This window comes from Podarcis liolepis, assembly GCF_965112155.1.
Source record: "Podarcis liolepis genome assembly, chromosome: 1".
In the NCBI taxonomy this organism is placed as follows: Eukaryota; Metazoa; Chordata; class Lepidosauria; order Squamata; family Lacertidae; genus Podarcis; species Podarcis liolepis.
Genome location: NC_139554.1, coordinates 27,937,742 through 27,961,376, shown reverse-complemented (window position 1 = coordinate 27,961,376; position 23,635 = coordinate 27,937,742). Strand labels below are relative to the sequence as shown.

At 40.7% G+C, this 23,635-nt stretch overlaps 1 protein-coding gene across 7 annotated transcripts in view; it reads right to left on the bottom strand.

Annotated features, from left to right (window-relative positions):
* The window catches only part of CEP128 (centrosomal protein 128), a 185,055-nt gene that overhangs the window by 11,758 nt on the left and 149,662 nt on the right, over positions 1–23,635 (bottom strand). For all 7 annotated transcript variants that reach the window (XM_083501440.1, XM_083501442.1, XM_083501441.1 and 4 more), the window contains 4 exons: positions 17,758–17,781; positions 6,722–6,799; positions 3,396–3,509; positions 1,042–1,144 (listed from right to left, as the gene is read on the bottom strand). In XM_083501440.1, coding sequence (XP_083357566.1) covers positions 1,042–1,144; positions 3,396–3,509; positions 6,722–6,799; positions 17,758–17,781 — 319 coding nt within the window. The remainder of the gene's footprint in view (positions 1–1,041; positions 1,145–3,395; positions 3,510–6,721; positions 6,800–17,757; positions 17,782–23,635) is intronic.

Sequence of the window (23,635 nt, the reverse complement as noted above, 5' to 3'; positions counted from 1 at the left end):
CGCAAGACGAATGCCTCGCAAGACGGAAAACTCGCTAGACGAAAGAGTTTTCCGTTTTGGAGGTACTTCGCAAAACGAATCTCCTATGGGCTTGCTTCGCAAGACGACAATGTCTTGCGAGTTCCTGCTGGTTTTTTCCCCTCCCCCCCTTTTTCTAAGCCGCTAATCCGCTTATCAGCTGATCCGATCAGCAGATAAGCCGCTAAAAACCGCTAAAAGCCGCTAATAGCGCTAATCCGCTAATCCGTCAATGAGCTTGCTTCGCAAGACGAAAAAACCGCTAGACGAAGAGAATCACAGAATGGATTCTTTTCGTCTTGCGAGGCACCACTGTACCACTTACTCTCTCACATACTGTTGACCAGGACTTTCAACTTCGTTTAGCAATAAGCTTTCTTTCCCATTCAGGAATAAAAAGTAATAGCAATGCCATGCTGGATCAAACCAAAGGTCGACCTGGCTCAGCATTCAAATGTTGTATTTCCGTCCTCTGTATCCACTCGTAAGATTTGCTACCTCTGAAAAGAGAGGCTGTACTTATGGTTGTGTAAAGGTTTCGTGTGTTTGTATACAGGGAAAGGCATTGCCACAGGCACTCGTGAACAGAATCTATATTTCTGCTTAATAAAACGACATTTGCAAAACAAAATGATGGTTTTGCCTCACTGCATGGCATTCTGGGGAACCGGGGAAAGACTAGAGGTGCAATTCCATGTAAAGGTTGCTACACTGACTCCCTCTTGAATCCTTGCAGATGCAGCAGCTGAGAAGGCAATGCCATCTATGCTATTTGTAGACCACACAAAAATAAGATTGTTGTGCTTAGTACTAATACTAATCAAGAATAAATCATAGCTATGCAAGACCTTTAATTAGCCAAATACTGACCAACTAAACAAAGAAATTGAGTGCATGAAAAAAGAATGCTCCAATTGTCCCAATAATAAAAATGGGGTGGGGGAGGCGAGATATCTGCCAATCTACTAAAAGAGGTCACCTGAACAGTCTTATGGAGATTCCTTATGAGTGATCAATACTTACATCCTGAATTGGAAAGCATGGAGCTGGACATAAAGCTGGTGTTAGTTCGCCAGTTGGAAGACGTACTCTGTATAGCAGAAATGTCAGCAACTGTTTTCTTATCCTGCGAAAGGGGATGAAATTCCTGCTATGAAAGAGCTGGTTTTGATGTATTTCCTTTTTATCTTTAAGATTAAAAGCAGCCTAGAGCCAGGGTTATATAATGTGGCAGAATTCTTTTAAACTGATAAAATCTGGTTTCACTGTTCAGAATGTAAATCTAGTAGTTAGCATTAAATCTGATTTCCTCCCAGATTCTGCGTCACTGTCAACACTTAGAATTCTGGGAGAGGTCACCCTCTGTACGTGCGACTGTGAGTTCTGCGCATTCTTGCTGCAACCTGTGGAATAAACGGGAATCTCACTCTTGTCGTCCCGTCCCCGTCCCCCGTCCCCCGATCTTAAACGTGCAAAGCAGCACATGGTGATGAATGGGGCAGCCCTAGAAAGCACAGAGACACACATACAAGGATGGGTGGTTTTTTAACAGTAACATAAAGAATACAAAAGTAGACCCTTTCAGTTCAGTTCTGGCCTTAGGGCAGATAAAGTGATCAAGAGAAGTTAGCAATGAAAAGCTATTTTCTGCCCTATTTCAAGCAAGTGTGTGAAATAAACATGTACATCTGAATCATTTTGTCCTATTGGCAAACAAATGAGAGAAAAGTAAACCATCAAGAAGAGTGGATGGTCCTGTGGCATTCCAGATCCTACTGGACTACAACTCACATCATCCCTGAACATTGGCCATGCTACCTGGGGTTGATAAATATTGGGAGCCCAACATTATCCAGAGTACCAAAGGTTCCCAAACCATGGTTTAGTTCCTCTTGTGTTCATGAAAGTCTAAACAAAAATGAAACTCTGTTCTGTACTTAGCACTGAACTGGGTTCTTAATATCCAGTATAGATCAAGTCATAATGTTTAGTCTAAACAGAGAGAAGGAATAGATTATTAGTGATGATGGTACCATACTCTGATTGGGCAAACTCCTTCAAACTTGGCACTACTTGTACTGAGGCTTTTAATCACCTCCACCATTTGCAGCTAGAGATTGTGAAGTATCTATGTGTCCGCAATCTTTGGCTGAAAAAGGGCAGCAGCCTGCACGCCCCAGAATCTGGGTTGGTAGCACTATCAGCACCTGTGATCTCAGGGAGCAGAAGGCCATTAGAGTCTGACCATGCCTGCATTTCGCAGTCTGAGATCCTAGGTGCTGCCAACACCCATGACCTCAGACTGCAAGGCAGCTCTGCAGAACCACCACTGGGGTCTTCTGGACTGTGCTCGTCTACTGCAGCCTGAGATTATGGCTGCTGCCAGCACTGTCTGCACCCGTGTTCTGAGACTGCCCAGGGGCTCCTTGCTCCTGAAATGTTCAGGACGGCTTGCATTTTTACACATAGCTCCTAGGTAGCCCAAATTGTCGCAACCCATGATCTTGAGTTGCTACTGGCACATCCTAAGGTGGAGACGAACACTTGAAATCTCATTTCTCAACTCTTCAGCTTGTACAGCAACCAAGTGATTTTTAGCAGGGTTCCTATATTGAGCTTTTTCTCTTTTTTTCTAGGAAGACCCCAAAATTGTTGAGCTTTTCTTTTTAAGGAGGCCGCCGAAATGGTTGAGCTTTTTTTGGACAAAACCCAAAAACGTGATTTTGACTCGCCTAAGATCCAAGAAACGCACACACCCCCACTCCGATGTCAGTATTGCCTTTGAAATCCCGGTAATGTCTGGGAATATCCGGACGTATGGCATCCCTATTTTTACCCATCTCTAAGTATGATGGGGTGGAGGGAGAGGCTGGAGTGTCTGCCCTGCCAGCAAGGGCTTTTTAGTTTACAACATCACAGAGATTTAAAGAACTAATAACACAGCATGGAGGACATATTCTTTCTCATAAGGCAGTAGGGTTTAAGACTTTCAGAAGAATATCCTTCACAAGAGTTTATTTGTGCTGCATGACATATTATTTCCTTTTTTTACGCTTAGACAAACGTGTGGAGGGAGCTCCATACTCAGGCTAAATCAGGTTATAGAATGCCTGGGACCCACAAACGAGGGACGACAATCTCCTTTTTTACCCAATTTTAGAGTTTTCCTTGGTGAGTGATGGAGACAGAGTGCTGGTGTTTAGGAGACTACTTTGACCTAGCAAGCCGTATTGTATGTATTTCTATTCTTCAAGTGAATAGAATTGGCACTTTGCTGTAAGTGATTATGGGCTATCAAGAGCTCTAGTCAGTAGTGTGTATTTCTCTAGTAGCTTCACATACAAAGGAAGGCTTAAAGAAAGTGGTGGTAAACTTACTCTGAAATCTTCAAGTCTGCGCTTTGAATCTTCCAGATGCTGATGTAAGGAGCCCATAATTTCCTTGTATTTACTATATCGGTCTTCAATATTGTCTGTCTGATTGTAAGAATCCTGAAAGAAAAGAGAACTTTTTAATATGGGCAAAATATGGTTATCTGTTATTTAAAAAGACAAAATCACCAGCGCAGCCCGTGGCCAAGGTTGATGGGAGAGGTAGTCCAATTATATCTGGCACACAGCATGCTGACTACCCCAGCTCTACTGGAGGGCCTGTGGCTTCAGTAGGATTTGTAAGAGATGGCCCTCTGGCCTTGAAACTTCTATGCTGCATAGCAGCAAGCACAACACTGCTACTATTTAAAAGGACAATTGCGTCTTATCTTGAACTTTCGCTCTCTGGTTCTGCAATGGGGCAGTCTTCAGTTCTTGGGTCACAGGCAATGCCCTGGCAAAATGCAAGGGGGTGAGGTGTACAGACTAGATTGCTGACCCATAGGAACGTTCTCTGGGCAAAAATGAGAGTTGGCAGTGAGTATCTATGGACTAGTGGACACGGGTAGCGCTGTGGGTTAAACCACAGAGCCTAGGACTTGCCGATCAGAAGGTCAGCAGTTTGAATCCCCGCGACGGGGTGAGTTCCCATTGCTCGATCCCTGCTCCTGCCAACCTAGCAGTTCAAAAGCACATCAAAGTGCAAGTAGATCTGCTCTGGTTTTCCAGAAGTGGCTTAGTCATGCTGGCCACATGACCCGGAAGCTGTATGCCGGCTCCCTCGGCCAATAAAGCGAGATGAGCACTGCAACCCCAGAGTCGGTAAAGACTGGACCTACTGGTCAGGGGTCCCTTTACCTATCTATGGACCAGTGCTCTGGCCTCCCAGAGGTGGCTGTGTTTAATCAACCCAACACTGGAATCACCAGAGAATGTTAAACAGAGAAAGCCGTTCTGCTCTGATTTGGTGTCAGTTTCATAGAATACTCTTATTCCCTGCTTGTTTTGCCAACATTTGGGCAATGTATTACATCGAAGACCTCTGATTCTACTTTCTAAGGCAGATGTGGGGAACCTTTGGCAACTCCAAAAGTTGCAGAGTATCAATCCCAGCAAGCACGGCCAATGGCCAGAGATGATGGGAGTTGAATTTCAGTGACATCTGCAGGGTCAACGGTTCCCCACACCTGTACTAAGGGGATGGAGGAAATCACCTTGCATTTCTTTGAAATGTTTCGGTCTTCAGCAGAGCAATTAAGCACCTGTTTGAAATGACATTTTAAAAAATCAATCTGTACTTAGTGGACTAATTTGTTCTAGTGGTACTTCTGAATTGCTTAAGTACACTGATATTTAGAGCCTTGTGACCTATGTCATGTGTGAAACACAGTGCTAATTAACAAAAGCAAACAATGGAATAGTGGTGCTCTGGTATTTTGCATGCTAAATATCTGGCATGAATTTTGTCCCCACCATGGAATGGCGTATTTACCCAATGTAATGAACAAAGCTTGGTATTCAAACACCTTTCCTATTGATTTTGCAGTTTTTGCAGGCTTATCAATAGGTAACGCCAGCTGTGAAACCACAAGCATCCAGTGTGTCATCATTTGGGAAGCAGTGCTTGGAGACTGAATGCCATCATGTCCAAACAAAATCTACCTCTTTTCAAATATTAACACAACTAAGTGCTGGTGCCACACTAATTTAAAAAAAAAAATCAGCTTATTGAAACACTGTGAACAGATCAAAAACTCTGGCAAAGAGAAGACATAATCCTCAGTTATTTAATTTGAGTAAACTTTAAATTGCTGTACCATTATCAGGTAGTTCTGTATTATGAACTGGGATTCAAGCCAGGGCAGAGGACTGTACTTGGGAAGGATTTCTTTGATTTGGATAAAGTGATGGGGGCAGAAAGGGAATTCATTTACAGCAGGGCTGGAGAACATTTGGCCCCATGGATGTTGTTGGACACTCTAGTCAATATGACCAATGATCAGGAATGATGAGAGCTGTGGTCTAACATCTGGAGGGTCACAGGTTAACCTCCCCTGGTTCACAGAGCAAGCCATTCAGGTTTACCTACACTTCAAAATCTAATGAAATGTCAATAAAATAAAGGGCTAAAAAGCAATACTATTTATTGATGCATTTCAACCATTCATCTACTGCTTAACAGCACGGTTTCTAAGCGGTGTACAATGAAGTTACAACACAGATAAAATCCGTTAATTTTAACCATACAAGTAGAAAAACTAATTTAAAATGCCCAAATGCCTGTTGAAATAAAGACGTCTTCACCAAGCTGGGAAGCTTCCACAGAATTGGGCCCACAATACAACACACACAGCTCCTGGTGGTTAGGACTTGGGCATCTGAGCCATGGAGGGCCACTAAAAGTCACTCCCCTAAGTATTTCATTGATCAAGCAGGCGCATAAGGATGCAGTCCTTAAGGTATCCTGGAGTTGTTAAGTTGTAACTTATGAACCTTGACTTGGCCTGGCACTACAGTATATGGAAAACCAATACAGTGGTGCCCCGCAAGATGAATGCCTCGCAAGACGGAAAACTCGCTAGACGAAAGAGTTTTCCGTTTTGGAGGTGCTTCGCAAAACCAATTTCCTATGGGCTTGCTTCGCAAGACGACAATGTCTTGCGAGTTCCTGCTGGTTTTTTTTCCTCCCCCCCTTTTTCTAAGCCGCTAAGCCGCTTATCAGCTGATCCGATCAGCAGATAAGCCGCTAAAAGCCGCTAATAGCACTAATAGCGCTAAGCCGCTTATCAGCTGATCCGATCAGCAGATAAGCCGCTAATAGCACTAAGCCGCTTATCAGCTGATCTGATCAGCAGATAAGCCGCTAAAAGCCGCTAATAGCGCTAAGCCGCTTATCAGCTGATCCGATCAGCAGATAAGCCGCTAATAGCGCTAAGCCGCTTATCAGCTGATCTGATCAGCAGATAAGCCACTAAAAGCCGCTAATAGCGCTAATCCGCTAATCCTTCAATGGGCTTGCTTCGCAAGACGAAAAAACCGCTAGACGAAGAGAATCACAGAACGGATTCTTTTCGTCTTGCGAGGCACCACTGTACAATGCAAGCTTTTAAGCACAGAAGTTATGAGCAGGCTGTAGACTATTCCCATCAACCATCTAAGCTACAGCATTTTACACCAGCTGGAGCTTTCAGACCAGGACCAGGGTAGCTCCACATACAGTCCGTTGTCAAAGCAGACTTTACACTTTATGCCCCCAGCGCAATATATTTCCTGCTGGCGCAGGGGAATGCCGAGCAGTTTCTAACAAAAAAGAGATGGTAAAACTTTCTCACTCCAAAATCTCTGAAATCTTCTAAAAGATTCAGTTTCTCAGGAACAGACTCCAGATGATCCAAAGCCACTCGAGTACTCTGAAGAACAGAAGAAAAGATGTATCTATATAACTTGGTCGTATTTATTTACTACACTTATAATTATTCAAAAGCACCGTATCCAGGAAGTACCTATATGAATAAACCAGCATTGAAATTCATAGGACGCTGGATGTTGTCAACAGTCCAGGAAGCAGATGGGGGGCGATCACACAAAGTATGCATGTAAATAAGGTAGGAGAGAGTTGGAAGAAGGAAGAACTATTGGAAGCGGATCCTTAGCGCTGAAGGGCCCCTTGCTTTGGAAATTTTTGGGTAGTCGCTATGCATGTGCTTCATTGTTAGCTATTCCACTCGTGGAAATATTGTTCTTACAGTAACTGTGAATCACTTACCCCAAGTACCACCAGCACACAGCCAAATCAGACTGCTCATCTTGTGGTTCCCCAAGCAACTCTTTTGCTCCCTAGGCTGCTGCTGCTGCTTTTCAGCCCTGTTTTCCTGCTCCTCCTCCTTTGCCCACACAGTCTTTCCCCTCTTTGATCTACAATTGGCTGTGGCCACCCTCAGGATTTTGTCTGTGAATGTCTTTGATACCAGACAGATCAAATGTAGAGAGAATGCATCATCGGCGTGGGTTGCAACAGCCATAGGATTATATACTGTGCAGCGCTTAAGAGATTCTTTAAGAAAAAAATTAATTGGTTTATAAATCATTTTAAATAAATAAAAATAAATAAATAAATGGCAGTGGGGACACGGAGGACAGCAAGGGAAATGGCATCAAAACAATGTGAACATGTTAGCAGCCAGTGTCAAAAATAGATGGAGGGACTGCCGTCGGATACTCATGAAAAGATGCAGGAATTTGAGATCCCGTGCATGTTTTAAACGATTATCTATCATCATCACCCTTTTTCAGCATATACAAGGTAGCAGACACAAAATCAAAATAGCACAATACAATTTTAAAAATACTGATAGCGGGTATCTCATTTCTAGATTACCAAAAAGGAAGATGCTTTACAGAATTCTGTGTTCCCCTACTTCATTCAGCAACTGATTGATAAATTGTTGCTGGATTGTTGAAAACTAAAACTTTCCCTAGATACACTAATTCCAGTGGTTAGGTTGTGGAACGATGGGTTTGCAGTTCAGGTAAAATATTGTTCTGTCTCAGCAGTATGCATCAAGTACTGCAGCATAGTTCTCTACCTGCCATACAAAAACACCTTATTAAAAGCTCAGGCCCTTGTGACTTCAAACCAAGGTGCTGTAACAGTCCAAATTGCTCAAGCTAAGATAGTTGTGACTTCAATAGTTTTTTGCTCATAATAATTAAAACAAATTGTTGCAGTGAGTATGCTGTGAAAGGCAAATCCACGTAACTAACATTACCTAACAAATGTCCATCATTTGCAATTTTATAGTATTTAAAACCCCCAACCTAAGAAACAGAAATGCATATATCACCAGCAAACCAATATTTGATATTTATTTCTCATTAACGGCAGCCTTTTTTATGGAAATATTTACAACCATTCCAAAACACAGTGAGCTATTCACAACAGTATGATCTATATGTTTAAGTCTGGAACATACTTAAATATTGGTTTATGTCTTTGGTTTATGTTTTTGGCTCTGGAGGCTCATTGCATCTTTTGAAATGTTGACATTTCCATGGTATCTATGAAGTCACCATGCTGGAAAGTTTTGTTTCTGAAACAGTAATTTTTGCATTTAACTTTCAATTTGTTGATTTCCTTCCTGTATATTGGTGTCAGTGGGTATCAGTTCTGTTGCAAAGCTTTTTCCACATTCACCAACACACACACACACACACACACACACACACACACACACACACACACACACCTTTTCTTTCAAAACCCAAAGACATTGCCTTTGCTTTGAGTGCTTTTCCTCATTTCTGCTGTGGGGGAGATTCTGTTGTATGACACCTCTGCCTCTTTGTTTTTTCCTTTCTTCTCCCTTACTACCCCATCAGATTTCCCTTGCTGCAAGTGCATGGAAACAAAAGCCTTCTGATCTGTGCAGCTACCGAAAACAAAGTTTTTCAGTTTGCTCTTCTCTGACTCCTTCCATTTCTCAGCTGGGATATCAGTTCATGCTCTTCTCTAGCTGACAAGAGTTTGCTTTGGCTTTTCTCATAAACCCCCAGCCCTCCACCATGTAGGGCAACTTGTTAATCCTTTGAATCTAAGTCATCCTTGGGGCAACACTGGGACTTGGATGCAGGGATGTGGCATTATACATCTGGTTTGCTGAGATGGATCTGAACACTTGCAGCCCACTCCCCACCCCAAAAAAGCTCTATGAAAAAGGAATGCCTGCTCCTTGCCACTTCCAAAGCCACATTAACAAATTAAATCACAGGACGGAACATGCACAGAACATGATGCATAGAAACAAGTTCCAACAAGAAGAGGGGTGCGAAAGCATTGACCTAAAAAACTAACCAGATAATCCAAAATAAAATCAGTGCAAACAGCTGATAAGTTCTTCCAGGTAAGACACGGGAACATAGGAAGCTGCTTTGTACAGTCAGACCATTGGTCTATCTAGCTCACTGCTGTCTACACTGGCTGGCAGTGGCTCTCCAGGGTTTCAGGCAGGAGTCTCTCCCAGCCCAACCCGGGGATGCTGCAGACCTTCTGCATACAAGGCAGAGGTGCTCTGTGTGGCGATCACACAGGGTCCCTGGACATTTGACGGTCTAGTGACCCTGTGCCACCACTGTAATTGCTTTCTTTGCTGCCACCAACCCATTTCTCAGGCGTACACACGGAGTCCAGTCAGTTGTTAACATTAACAAATAATCAAGTTTATTTTATAGGCATGAACAAGCTTATGGTTTCAGTTAATTTCTCTTGTCAGTTTCTTAATCTTAGTTCCTTAACTGTCCTATTTGTTCCTAACAACTTGAAACTGATTATCCCAACTAACTATCTGACTCCACCTAACAGTTCCTCTCACAACACAACTCGACCAACCCACAGACTTAACCTCCCTCTTCCTTCTCCAACTCTCAACCCTCAACTGACTTCCGCACAACTCTGCCTCTCACTCTAACTCCTCCCCTCTGTTTCCTCTGGCCAATCACTTCACACTCATTTAACCTGTTCCTTATGACCCACCTAGGAGGCAAACGCCACACTCTGTCACAGAGCTACGGCTCGGACACTTTCAAAACAGCTTTACCCAGGCTTTCTCAACCTCGGCCCTCTAGATGTTTTGAGACTACAATTCCCATCATCCCTTACCACTGGTCCTGCTAAATAGGGATCATGGGAGTTGTAGGCCAAAAACATCTGGAGGGCCGAGGTTGAGGTAGCCTGGCTTTACCTGTTATCAGTGTAGCCTACCACCAAACCAATAAAACATAACTATGAAAAGGGCAAGCACAGAAATCGTTGTTGACAAAAATAATGAGTGGCATTCAATTACATTTTATATTATATTTTTATTTTACTTACAAATATATTATTGTTGTTGTTATTGTTATTATTGTTATTAGACTATGTTAGGTCCATTAACTGAAATAGATCTACTCTGTGCAAAACCTGTTTAAATACCACCCAATCTTTTCAAGCAAAAATGAAGCAGCGGTAATAAGTAGTTGTTGACTACATAAAAAGACTGAAGTATCACATATTGATCTGATCAATATACATACTTGGAGATTTACAGTTCTACTATGAATCTCTAGGTCTATCAAAAGTATATTCAAATTAAAAAAAAAAAATCTGGCCACAACTTGTAATATACTAGTTGAATATTTTGCAGTGATCAACTAAGAGCTCTCTCCTAAGGCCCTTCCTTAACTTTTCTTTCCAAAGCTAAAAAAAAACTGCTCGGAGGTGTCTGTCCATGTCTCTCCCTCATTAAATTGCCCACCACTGTGCCTCTCCCACAAAGAAGCTGCACTCATTCATATTGCATGCTTCATTTATAGTGGCCTTATGTTCATCAAAGCCTTGATTTTCCACTCCATTAATTTATGATGAGTTGCATGGTTTGCTACTTCTTCCCAGAGCCATTTGTAGCCCTGGTCTTCGTAAGGGCTTGAAAAGGTTGAGGGGTATCTGAAAAGAGACAGCAGATTCTCAGCAAGCTTCTCACTGCAGCTTTAAGTGATGGGAAAGTTAACTGTGTGAAACAGAACAACCAACTCAAATGCTCAGCAGTCATCTTGGAGGGGACAATATGCTTCAGGGACATTCTGCCACATGAAAGAAACTCAGGAGCTACCAACTTTGAACAAGATCACTCCCCCTTAAATGTTGTTCCTTTCCCCCTAGTCAGAGACACATTAAGGGTTTACATTATGAAAGTTGGCAAGTAACCGAATCCATCGAAACGTCAGGCTCTAGTTAATATTTTCTGTTCCCAAAGAGGCTACTTAAGCAAACTTAGCAACTGAGGTGGGAACCTGTGCTTGTGTTGCAGTCAATGGGGAAATTCAGACCTGACACTTGAACTGCCCTACACAGTCCACAATTCCTGGGTTTTCAAAACTTTTTAAAGCATTATATATACAACTGGGAACTTTCGTGGCAGGAGGATTTAAGCCGGCTGAAAAGCGAGAACAGTGATCTTTGCTATGCAATCCCAGCAGCTGAAATGTAGTGCGCAGCCTCGCACTAACTATGACAGCGCCAGCCACAACACTGGCATGTCTTTCTCTACGGACAAAAGCATGCATGTGAGTCCGAACTTCAGCTTAGCAGGTAGCTGGAAGACAGCAGGGTAATTTCTGAAGGAGGCTGCAGGAGTAGAATTCCTGTCTCGTTATGAAGGACACAAATACAACCGTGTCCGGAAACAAATCTGCAAAAAGGTAAGTTTTCCTTGCCGTGAAGAAGAAAAGAAGGACCGAAGGGCAAAAGCGCACGTTAAAAGAAGGAAAAAGTCATGTTTTTAGCTGACCTGCGGAAGTGGTGCAACAATAATTTAGTGGCACACACCGCAACCTCCTTAATATGGATTAAGTGCCATATTTGTATCATTAATGACAGCACTCTTCTCTATTAAAAGAGATAGGTTTAGCCATGCAGAACAAAGTGCTAAAAAGGATGGGGGGAACACCTGACACAGAGGGCAATTAAGTACTGCTAATTATTTCCCAGAAACTGCAAAGGATGTGCCATAATGCATACAACTAATCCTGAAGAGAGCAATCATGTCTGTCTGCTCATTATTTAACAGGGAACAAAGGGCACTGATACAGCACACTGATGAAGCTGATAAGTGGCAACGGTTCCAGTTGTACCACTAGAAGCAGCATTGGTGGTAATTTAGTTAAAAGCACCCTGCTCCATCATGGCAGTGAATGCTATTAATCTTCCCTTGTTTTCTTAACATAAAAGATTATTTACTTTCTAAGAGGTGTTCTATGTTCTCAGAGAGAATGATAAAACAAATTACTCATTTTCCATGACTTCATATAAACACTTTGATGTTTCAAGAGCATGTGAACAGTTAATCCTCCTTATATTGATGCATTTGCAGTGATAGGCAGCTCTGGGCTGTTGTCCCCCAGGGACAGGTCTAAATCAAAGTCAGAAGCTGCATTTTATTTTTAGTCTTGAAACCACAGTGATATTTGATATTTGATAAACACAAATATAAAACAAGCTGGGCTTTGTCTATGTTGTTCATAAGGCTCGGTTTTATATTTAATGCATAGTAAGTGTGCAGACAACAAACAAGGGCCTCCAATCTCCTGAGCTGGTTAAATACAAGTGATCATCTGTAGGCTGTGGGTATTTTTAAAAAGTAGAGAAGGTTTGGAGGCCAACTAAGAAATCCCCAGGGTATAATCCATAAGAAGTGTGCCCATAATTTAAAGCAACAGTAACGCACTGGAACAGGCAGTTACTTACAGCTTGAATAAGATGTAATGTTAAAGGTGACCCAAAAAGGTTTTGTGTTTTTTTTGAAGCAACGGCTAGGTTATACATCAAGAACTGTGTGATATATGTAAAACGTCTACACTCAGGCCCAAATGAATTCATTAAAAGTTCCTGCCAGAATCTACTAAATATACTGGGCCTCAGGGAGAGAAAGTAGCCTTCTTCACAAAGTTATTTTCATACCCAAACGCTAGAGATGGAAGAGTAGTCTAATTATATAAATTACATTTCTACCCCACCTTTCCCCCATGACGGAATTCAAGGTGTCATACACAGGGTTCCCCTGGATTCTTCCATCCAAGTACAGACTGGGACCCAGTCCTGGTTAGATGCAGAAGATCCATCTAATCAGTATTCCAAGAGTTGCCCAACAGACGCCCCTGGGAAATGTGCAAGTTGGGCTGGGCAGGGGAAAGTTTTCAGGGCACCACACCTCCACCAGCCTCAGGATATATATTTGCACAGTCCGTACTAGTACCTCTTGTTCAGGGAAGCGTCAGAGAAGTAAGGGAGGAGGGCCAAGGGACATGCAGGGCAGACAGAATGAAGTATCCCTCTCTCTGAAGCTACCCATCAATGCCCAGAAGCAGCTTAGGCTGTGGAAGGTTTGGATGGGCAAAGTACAGTGGTACCTTGGTTCCCAAACTTAATCTATTTCAGAAGTCCATTCCAAAACCAAAGCATTCCAAAACCAAGGCACGCTTTCCCATAGAAAGTAATACAAAATAGATTAATCTGCTCCAGACTTTTAAAAAAACACCCTAAAACAGCAATTCAACATGAATTGTACTATCTAACGAGACCATTGATCCATGAAATGAAAGCAATAGACAATGTACTGCGGTCACACAATCAATCAGTCAATTAATCAGTAGTTGAACTGGGTTCCACACAGTCACAAAAACAAGAAGAAAGAGCCACAAAAAAACAAAAATGCAAAATAAATAGCAAAAACAGACGGAAGTGTGACACTCAAATCAGAAGCGTAACACTCAAAATGGAGCACGTTCGCCTTCTGAAAACAGTTCCCAAACCAGAACACTTACTTCTGGGTTTGCAGTGTTTGGGTTCCAAGTTGTTTGAGTACCAAGGCATTTGAGAACCAAGGTAGCACTGTATAGGTTCATGAGACAGAGGTTTTAAGTGCAGATAACAGCCTACTCCTCAAATCAAAACACTTTTCTTGCAGCACCTACAGTATGCTATCAACTCAGTGGTCACAAACAAAACCACTGGGAGGAAAGTGAGTCCCTTTTATCTCTCCCCTCAATCAACTTTAAAGGTACCTAGTACAACACCCCCCTCCCCAAATATTTGTAATTTGGCATATTTCTTGCCCAGGAGACCTCTCTCTGGTGACTGGGATGTTCACGCCAATTGCCCCCCCCCCCCAACTGATAAAGGCTGCCTTGTGTGAAAACCACTGCATCTATCCTTATAAAATTAATCCCATCAGAATGGGCAACTATGCCTGAAAATGTTATCTAAAAGAAAAGAACATTTAGGAATGAATACACAGAAATTGTAAGGAAGTTGCAAAATTTGAAGCAAGACATGAAAAAGAAAATGATGGAATTGAAGCTGGGTTTCATTGCATCTAATTAATTATGTATGCAGATCATGTTGTAGAAATGAAGAAACTGGATAATAATATGCAGATGCAATAGAAAATATCCAGCACAAGACTTAGGAAGGAAATGGAACATGTTTATTAGTTACTGGAACATATATTGTAAATAGTTGTTGCTAGAAAGACATGTTTTGTGATTTAATATCCGTTATGCATATTTTTATTAACTATTGGAATATATTACGAACATATACATTTTTAACTTCCTATCTGTCAGATACAATATATATGCATGCATTTTTCTTCTTTTCTGGAAAATGAAAATTATTGCAACAAAGAGAAAAACAAGAGCTTCACTTATTAAATTTGCTCAGGTCAGCTTCCAGATAAAACTTAAAAGGCCATTACCTTTACCCAGTGCTTTTTTTCTATAAAAAAAAATGTTTAAGGGTACTCTCATTTTCCTACTCATATTGAAATACTGCCCCTCAATGAGGCCAAACTTAGATTCACAATATGTTTAGGGGTATGCATACCACTGCATCCCCCCAGGAAAAAAAGCACTGCCTTTACCAACATCAACTTGGGCAACTTACTTGTTTGGCCAAAGGGACTCACAAATTTTAGTGATAGTGATCAATTAACTAATATTATCTTTATCATTCATAACATGTAAGCTAACAGGAAATCCCTCTTCCAAAGGTGGGAGAGAAAGAGGTGAAAAGAAGATGGAATGAAGGGGAGGAAATAATAGCCTCGGTTCCAATAAAGAGTGCAGATCACGTTGGGCTTTTAAAGTCCTCTCGAAACAGCTTGGATTCTGCCAATCTGGCAAGGAATGGTTGGATCCAGTCCCCTGCTCCCCTTTCCCAACAGATGGCTAGTGAAATCTTAACACTCAAAAAATGAGTAGAGGCCGGGAGCTAAGGTTCTAATAACATAACCAATAACCCAGCCAGAAGAACTGGGTACGTAGATTGGGTAACTTTCATGCTATTGTTTAGAAGGTTGTGTGCAACAGTATTAACTGGCATCAAGAAAATAAAACAAACAGTAACTTTTGTTGGGGGCAAATCACCATAAATTTTAAAACAAGCATTTTTTGGCACTGAAATATAAGAAGAAACCTGTATGCCAAAATAACTGAACTTTTCAGTCTAGACTCCAGATGTCTTTAGAATACATTTTAATAATATTAAAAGCATGCCTTCTTTTCCCTGTGTGAATGAATGCTTTACGTCCCCGTCCCCCCTTCAGATTCCCAATCCACCTGTGGTTAAGTTCAGCAAATGCTTATGTAGAGCAGTGTCTTGTCCTATAGAAATATCTGAAGGGATGGAAGCAATAATAGTGCTAGTTTGAGCTGTCCACCCACAACAGATTATCAAAAGGTGCCCACTAGACCATTAGTGTGGAACATCTGTTTTAGCAAAACAGACCATTAACCCAAGCTGCTACAAGAAAATACGACTGGATAACTGTATATGATGTGGCTCACCTGGCCATTCTTTAACTCAGGCAAGGAAGGCTTTAGGAAGGTGATTGTATCACAGGATGCTGGAGATGGAACCATTAGTCATGTAGCAAGCATAAGATGGTAAGGATTTTCTTGCCATTCATAACCGCTCCCCCCCAATCATAATCCTTCACTGGTGAATTGCCATTTTGTGGTCTAATAATATTTTTATTTGGTAATCACAAACAGTGTGGGGAAAATATATGTAACTGCCGCTCAATTCAAAGAGCTGGTTCTAGGCTTTAGAGTTTTAAACAGCTTAGCGGCTGCCTAGGAATCCAAATTAATGGTAGAGGCCTCTCAATACTACCCTGGGATATTTGGGGAGTGAGAATGAGAGACAGGGTCTTTTCTGTCATGGTGTTGGGACTCTTGAATGTTGTTCCTTTTGCAAGAAACTGAAGACGTGTTCATTTTAAAAGACTTTTAATATGTAACGCCTAGTTTTATTGTTACTAGTTTTCAAGGTGCAACATCTTTTTATCCTTGCTGCTGTTAGTTTCTTTGTTTCATTTTTAAGTGCTGGTTGCATCATGTTTCCAGTTCTTGCTTTTAGTTGTATTTACACTTTTTATTTATTACGTTATATGGTTTTATTCTCTTGTATACTACTCCAGATACTTTTAGTAGGAAAGTGGGATAACTACTTGCCATAACTTGTGATTCTCGTCTTCAGGGTGACCTTTATTCAATAATTTATTTTGCTGGGAAAATAGCTGGTCCTTCACCTAGCAGTTGGATTGCATAGAGAATGCAAGTTCTCTAGAGGGAGGAATTTGTTAAAAGCATAAAGAAGTAATGCTTGCAGGATCCAAGAGTCTTTGCAAATGTCAATCAAACTCACAGAGTATTCCCAAAGGCTGCTGTGAGGTGTGGTAGAAGCACAGCTGTGCATACCAGTGACAAACCTGCCAACTGTTCTAAACCTATAAACAAAAACACTAATCCGATCTGCACTGGCTGCCTGTATGTTACCAGACCCAATATAAGGAGCTAGTGTTGGCATTTAAAGCTCTAAATATTTCGGGACCCAAGTAGTTGATGGAGTGTCTCTCCCCATATCAACTGACCTGGGATGAGGCCTTCTCAGTCATGTTCCCTTGACGATGGGATTCTTTGCCCCAGAGGCCACTCCAGTGTTTGGGTTTCTACTCCTGTGTCAAGACACATTTGTTTACCCAAGCGTTTTGAGGAATGTAATTTAATTTTTATGAACGGCTGCCGTTATACTGTTTTACTGGTCGTGAGGGTCTTTCAGATTTTTGATTTTTTGATTTAGTTTGTTTACTTGTAGATTTTCTATTTTAACATTTTTTTGTACTGTCTGCTTAATGTTGTAAACCGCCCTGGGACTTATTTTGATGAAGTTCCCTAATGAAATAAATAACTACGTCCAACTTAAGTGCAAAATCGCAGACTAATACACACAAACACACATACATGTTCCTTTTCATTCCGCATGCAGTCAGAAAGGCCCTGCAGGATTACTGGAGCAATGCCATAATTTGTCCCTTGGATGGAATTGCAAAACAAGTAAATAGCACATTTGTTGACAAAGTTGTGTCTTCAAGCTCTAAAATTTTAATTCACTCGATGACTTCAGCTTCCCTGTGGCAATGTTATTTAATTTCTGGTAAAACTAAAACTCAGGCACACTTGTCATTTTCAAGTAAAAACGAATTTGAATTGTTGTCTAATTTTTACTTCCAGTTGACCTATAAAATATGGTTGACTTTACCAACACATTTCCATATTAAGTGACCTCATGTGGATGTACTGTGCCTTTTTACATTTTATTTGGCTTATCGCAGCCAACTGGCAAACAAGAACCTCTAAGGAGTTGATTTATAGTTTAGAAAAATTACTTTTAAATATCCCAGACCTATTTTCTTAGAAGAAGAAAAAAAAAACCCGGTATAAATTTCTGCGTGAGAAGTGCAATAGATTTGTAATAAAGAGAATGGACGGAACTCACCGTTTCCAGTGCTGTTATTCGTTCCTGAAAATAAGGAAAACATTAAAATAAATTATAAAGAAAATAATCTCAAGAAATTTGAGCATACATAAACACACCTGTGAAATACTCTGTATATATGTTAATACAATTGATAGCCCTGCAGGACTCTCCTTTACATTGTACAGCAAAGTCAGTGCTTGTTGCTTTGTTTTTGCTTGTAATGTAAATATTCTATGGTGGTACTACATGAAAAAGCTCAGGAAAGCCTTAGGCTCTGATACTCTCCCATCCTCCAGAATAGTCACGAGATTACAAGCACTCAAATATAAGCATAAACTAACTTGCTGCTTTAATTACAATGATTTTTGATCCCACAGTTTGTTGTCATGTTCAACAACAACAAACTGTAGCTAGTTTAAATTATGATTTATTGTAAACAAGCCAAGTTCAAACTGTTTTGTGATCCTGGATTGTTCCAAATGACCATAGTTTAAACTAACCTCAGCTTGCTGGACTAAAGAAAAACCACAGTTAATTCATGGTCAGAAACAGATGCTTCTGTTTGCCTCCCCACAGCCATGCAAGGGGAGGAGAAAAGAGCTTGAGAGACAAAGGCTCACCGCGGTCTTCTGTTTACTAAACTATGGTTTAGCGTTATATTTGAAAATAACTTTTAACAATGGTTTGCTGCCTTAACCCAAACAGAACTCCCGATGTACAGTGAAGCCCTGCCCATGACAAGTCAGGACCTTGGAGGATATGTTAAGAGAGAGGTATAGCAAGTCTTGTTTATCATCTTGCAGCTACAGAGAAACTAGAAAAATGGGAAGCTATTTTAATTGCGGTTTGAATAGTGTACAGTTAATGTAGATCATGCATTCTAAAGTTATTTTAGAAAAATCCCACTTTGGCTTGACAAATCATTAACCATTAAGGATGATGATGACAAAGCATTCTTGCAAAAAGAGGCGCAAGAATGGCATTTTATTCCCCCAATCCATTCCCATATTAAACATTCCATAGCTACTGTTCTCGTTGGACTATATGGAGTATTCTTACTTTATGCCTTCCATTTCTTTCCTTTGGGGTCCCCCTGATCACATGGATACCCTCTTTCTTGCTTCCCAACAATCCTGTTTTGACTAGAGTTCAGCCACTCACCAGGTGAGTCTGCTGTTAAGAGGGAGGGAGACTTTTGCATATGGGGTTATCTAAAGCTGCAGTCCTAAGACACACTGACTAGGTAGTCATGGGACTTATTTCTGAGTCAATATGCTGAGTTTACCCTGTAAGAAATATTTAACATGCTACTGTTCAAATGGAATGGAAACAGAAAGACAATATGGAAATGGTGCACAGAGAAGCTTCGCGCAAGAGGAACTGGCTAAACAAAAGATCCTTGGCTCTCAAATGTGTAGTGATAAAGTTGCTTGGGAAAAACCAAATGGGTTGGGTCTCAAAAAGCCCACTGCATGAAATAGTGATTAATCTGGAAAAAGATTATACATTCCACACGTTATGTAACTGTGTCAATAGTATAGCCAATTTCTTTTGGAAGATAAGCCTGGTTACAGCATGGTACTGATAACGCCAAGGTTGCAGGTTTGATCCCCGTATTTTAGAAAAACCCCACCCTGGCTTGGCCAATCATTGACCATTAAGGATGATGACGATGAGAACAACAACCACAACCACTTATTAATTGCCTTCTATACAATTGTCTCAAGGCGATATGCAACAAAAACAGTTATAAACACAAAAAAGCAGATACATTAAAAATAAAACAAGACTATATAAAATAGGCACTCATGGGGCAGAACCATTTATCTAGCTGGAAAAACCTCAGGATTTAGGATTTAGGAATTTAGATGCAACACTTAGCTAATGAGATAAAAGACAAGCACTATAAAACATTATGCCTGCATAGGGATATAGAATGGTTATTGTTATAAACAACAGGCATATGTTCAATGTTTGCATGCCAAAAGCAGAAACCACTTTGCTTAAAAAGGGTGGGAGCTATTTAATAATACTGCTATAAAAAAGAAAATAATCTCAACAGATGCTATTAAAAATACATTGCTTGGCAATTTATTCTTAAATATAGCAGGCTTTTGATACTTGATATGAATTTTACCTCCTGCTACTAAAATCTCATCTCTCTCTTTTCCCCAGCACACAAGTCAAAATCAGTGACCTCATGCCCAGTGTACCTGAGCACTTAGAACCATAGAGTTGTAGAGTCGTAAGGGACTCCAACCCCCCTGCAATACATTTCTTTCATTCCTTTTAGGTTTGCTACCATTCCATTAAATTCACTCACTTCCGTTGTGAAGAAAGGATGACATTTCCACTTCATCTTCCTTTTATCATTCATTCTGTTAATACATTTTTACAATCACCCACTACAGCTCAGAACATTCATTTGGAGGCCTAGCAGGCCCGTGGTAATTTTGTGCTGGAACTGTAAAAATGACCATAGAAAGGAGGAGGAGGAGAAACTAGAAACGCTTCTTCACAGATCGCTTTCATTTATGGACGTTCTGTGAACTTCTTTGTATGTTGTGGTTGCAAGAGTCATCACGTGACCAAAGACAAAGAGGAATCGTTGGCAGAGCATTTGGTGTGAATTGGATTCAAGAGCCTTGGACTTCAGCCTGGTATATGTCCCAAGGTAATCCAATTTGTGGGTCTTCAAAAGACAACATACAAAGCAGCTCACACACTTGGAAAGAAGGACCTGAGTGACTAATGGCTCTGGAGAAAACTTTATTTTGGATATGTGTATTTACAATTTAGGGCTGCCATGCGTCTAGATTTTCTCTGACATTACAGGGATTTCGAAGGCGAAATTGATGACTTGGAGGGCATATCTGAAAGGCAGTGCTTTGTTCTGGTTCTTAGTCAACTCAATCAAAAAATTGTTGTTTTTTGTCGTTTTTGTACAGAAACACTCAACAATTTTGGGGTTTTCCTAAAAAAAAACTTGGGGTGTCCTGGTTTTTACTTTTTGAAATATGGCAACCCTAATACATAACCTGTACCTCGAGTTAAGTACTTAATTCGTTCTGGAGGTCCATTCTTAACCTGAAACTGTTCTTAACCTGAAGCACCACTTTAACTAATGGGTCCTCCTGCTGCCGCTGTGCCGCTGGAGCACGATTTGTGTTCTCATCCTGAAGCAAAGTTCTTAACCCGAGGTACTATTTCTGGGTTAGCGGAGTCTGTAACCTGAAGTGCATGTAACCTGAAGCATATGTAACCCGAGGTACCACTGTATTGCACAGTGTTATAAAAAAGGTAGCAAATTTCACAAAATAATAACAAATTCACAAATAGAAAAGCTCAAAAAGGCAAAATTTATTTAAGATGATTATTGTTATCATCATCATCATCATCAACATCTCCTTAATTTGCATCAGTTTTCTTAGAATTCACGCTCCTGGTTCCTTGATAAGTCAGCTCTGTTTATCAAGCAAAGATTAAGGAGTAAAGATTAAGTGTAAAAGAAAGTCTCTATACCTAATATTAGTAGCCTTAAGTCTACTGTGGATTCGCCATCCTTTCACAGGATGCTTTGGCAGGAAGTGTTGAACTGAGCCATGCTTCATATTGCAAAGAGAACAGGTGGCAGATTTACACACTGCTCGCCGGTCATAAATGTCCTTCCTACAGAGTGGGCCACCATGGAACGTGTCAAGTGGGTTGGTATCCGTTTATATGCAACTCAATATGCCACAGTCATTCAGCCACTGAGTCACATACCTTTTTTAGAATGATTCCAGGCCTTTGCATTTAGGCTAGAGAGATGAAGTTAAAAAGGTCACTTTCCTGATTATCCACTAAATGCATATTTTAGCCAGTTTAATACACAGAGGTTAACCAAGTATTTCCTTTTGGGCAGGGAGGTTTCTAATAAAAGGAAGCAAAATTGTGGAAGGAAGCATTAAGTTTCTCTTTGTTTTTGTGTGCAGGAGATTCAGTAAAACCCCTACATCCAGTGAGAGCCTTATGGCAACTTAATGACTAACAGATTCACAGTGCGGTCCTATATTTGTCTGCTGAAAAGTAAGTCCCATTGAGTTCAATGGGGCTTACTCCCAGATAAGTGGGACTGCAGGATCGCTTCATTCAATCTGTTAAATCTTCAATGTGCCATAAAACTGTATTGATGTCATGTTTTCTACATTTTGGCTCTGTAGATTTACTGCTGCCTCTTACGTTTCATGGACATTGCTTACCACTTCTTTCCCTCTCTCCCTCAGTATTTATGTATGTATGTTTTACCCAGCTAGATGAAAAGATTTCTGCCTTAGGGTGTTCCTTCCTGTGCGATTTTCAAACCTGTACTCAGTTGTTCTTGTGCTGTTTTAAAAATCATTTCAGTTGCTTTCAAGGGTGTCTGTAAATCCCCTTGGGACATATATGTGAAAAGTGCTTTACAAATTAATGATAATGATGGTTATGATGCAGTATAATGTGGGTTCTAGTCTACAAAGGTTTGTGCATAGTGGAACCATTTAGCAGGTGTCTGTCTGTGTGTGTGTGTGTGTGTGTGTATGAATGAAAGTCTACATTTTCATGCATTTCCATAGGCATATGATTGGCCACTTTGGGAATAGGATGTTGGACTAGATGGGCCTTTAGCCTGATCCAGAAGTGAGGAGAGAACAGGAATATAAAAATAAAAATTAAAAAAAAAATCCTTCCAGTAGCACCTTAGAGAACAACTAAGTTTGTTATTGGTATGAGCTTTCATGTGTATGCAGGCACGCCAGGCACTCCTGAAGACAGGGGTGCCTGGCGTGCTCTGGTCCATGGGGTCACGAAGAGTCGGACACGACTAAACGACTAAACAACAACACAACACAAGGTAATAATTCTGTGACTATTTTTTTCCAGTGTTGTTAAAACTTTTTTAAAAAGAGAGTTGTTAACTGAATCTATGAGTGGGTGGGAGTTGCTTAGATAAGGAAAACCTCTCAAATATTGCATTGGTTCTCCAGGAATTTCCTTTGCTATCCAAATTCTCTCTTTATTACCTTGTAATATTGGGACAACTTTTTAAATATGTGATGCATCACGATGCAATTGCAAATCAGGAGTGCCCAGGCCTTTCTTTGTAGATGTATATAACATCAGTCTGGACAATCTGGGTTGTTTTTCCCCTGTGCTGTTTCCTTTTAATGTAAAGCAATGGTGATTCAGGTGGTTTCTTGGCGCCGAAAACAAGGAAGGAAGGAGCCCCCGCACAGGCCTGAAATACTAGAGTTTTAGTGCTCTGAACAGGTAGAGTTTAATATTTGCACTAAGCAGTATTTTATGTGTGTATATATTAATGTCTATGTTCAGGGAAGTTTTTAATGTGTGACAGCTTAGTGTATTTTTGGTCTTTGTGGAAGCCGCCCAGAGTGGCTGAGGAAACCCAGACAGATGGGCGGGGTACAAATAATAAATTAGTAGTAGTAGTAGTAGTAGTAGTAGTAGTAGTAGTAGTAGTATAATACATATAATACATTACCCATAAAACTACAAGAAAGGGATTTTCCTTCTCCCCTACCATTTTAAAAAAAGTCTCAATATTTCAAGAAGCCCTGCACCCATTTGTCTAAGATCTGTAAGCTTCACCCATTCAGAAAGATTATGTATTATGCTTGCCTATTCCATTTGCTTTTGCAAAAAAAAGAGAAAAGGTGATTGGTGATTGAATCTTCCATTATAGGCAATTGAGAAGTCACCAGAAATTGAACCAAAGAAGGGCTCAGATCCAAACCACACTGTCAGTCTGAACCTTCAAAACCAGGCGAATTGCCCGCTCCTAATACTTGTAGAGATGGATAAATCCATGTATATAAGTATATAGTATATAACTGCCATGTATACTATTCAGCATATA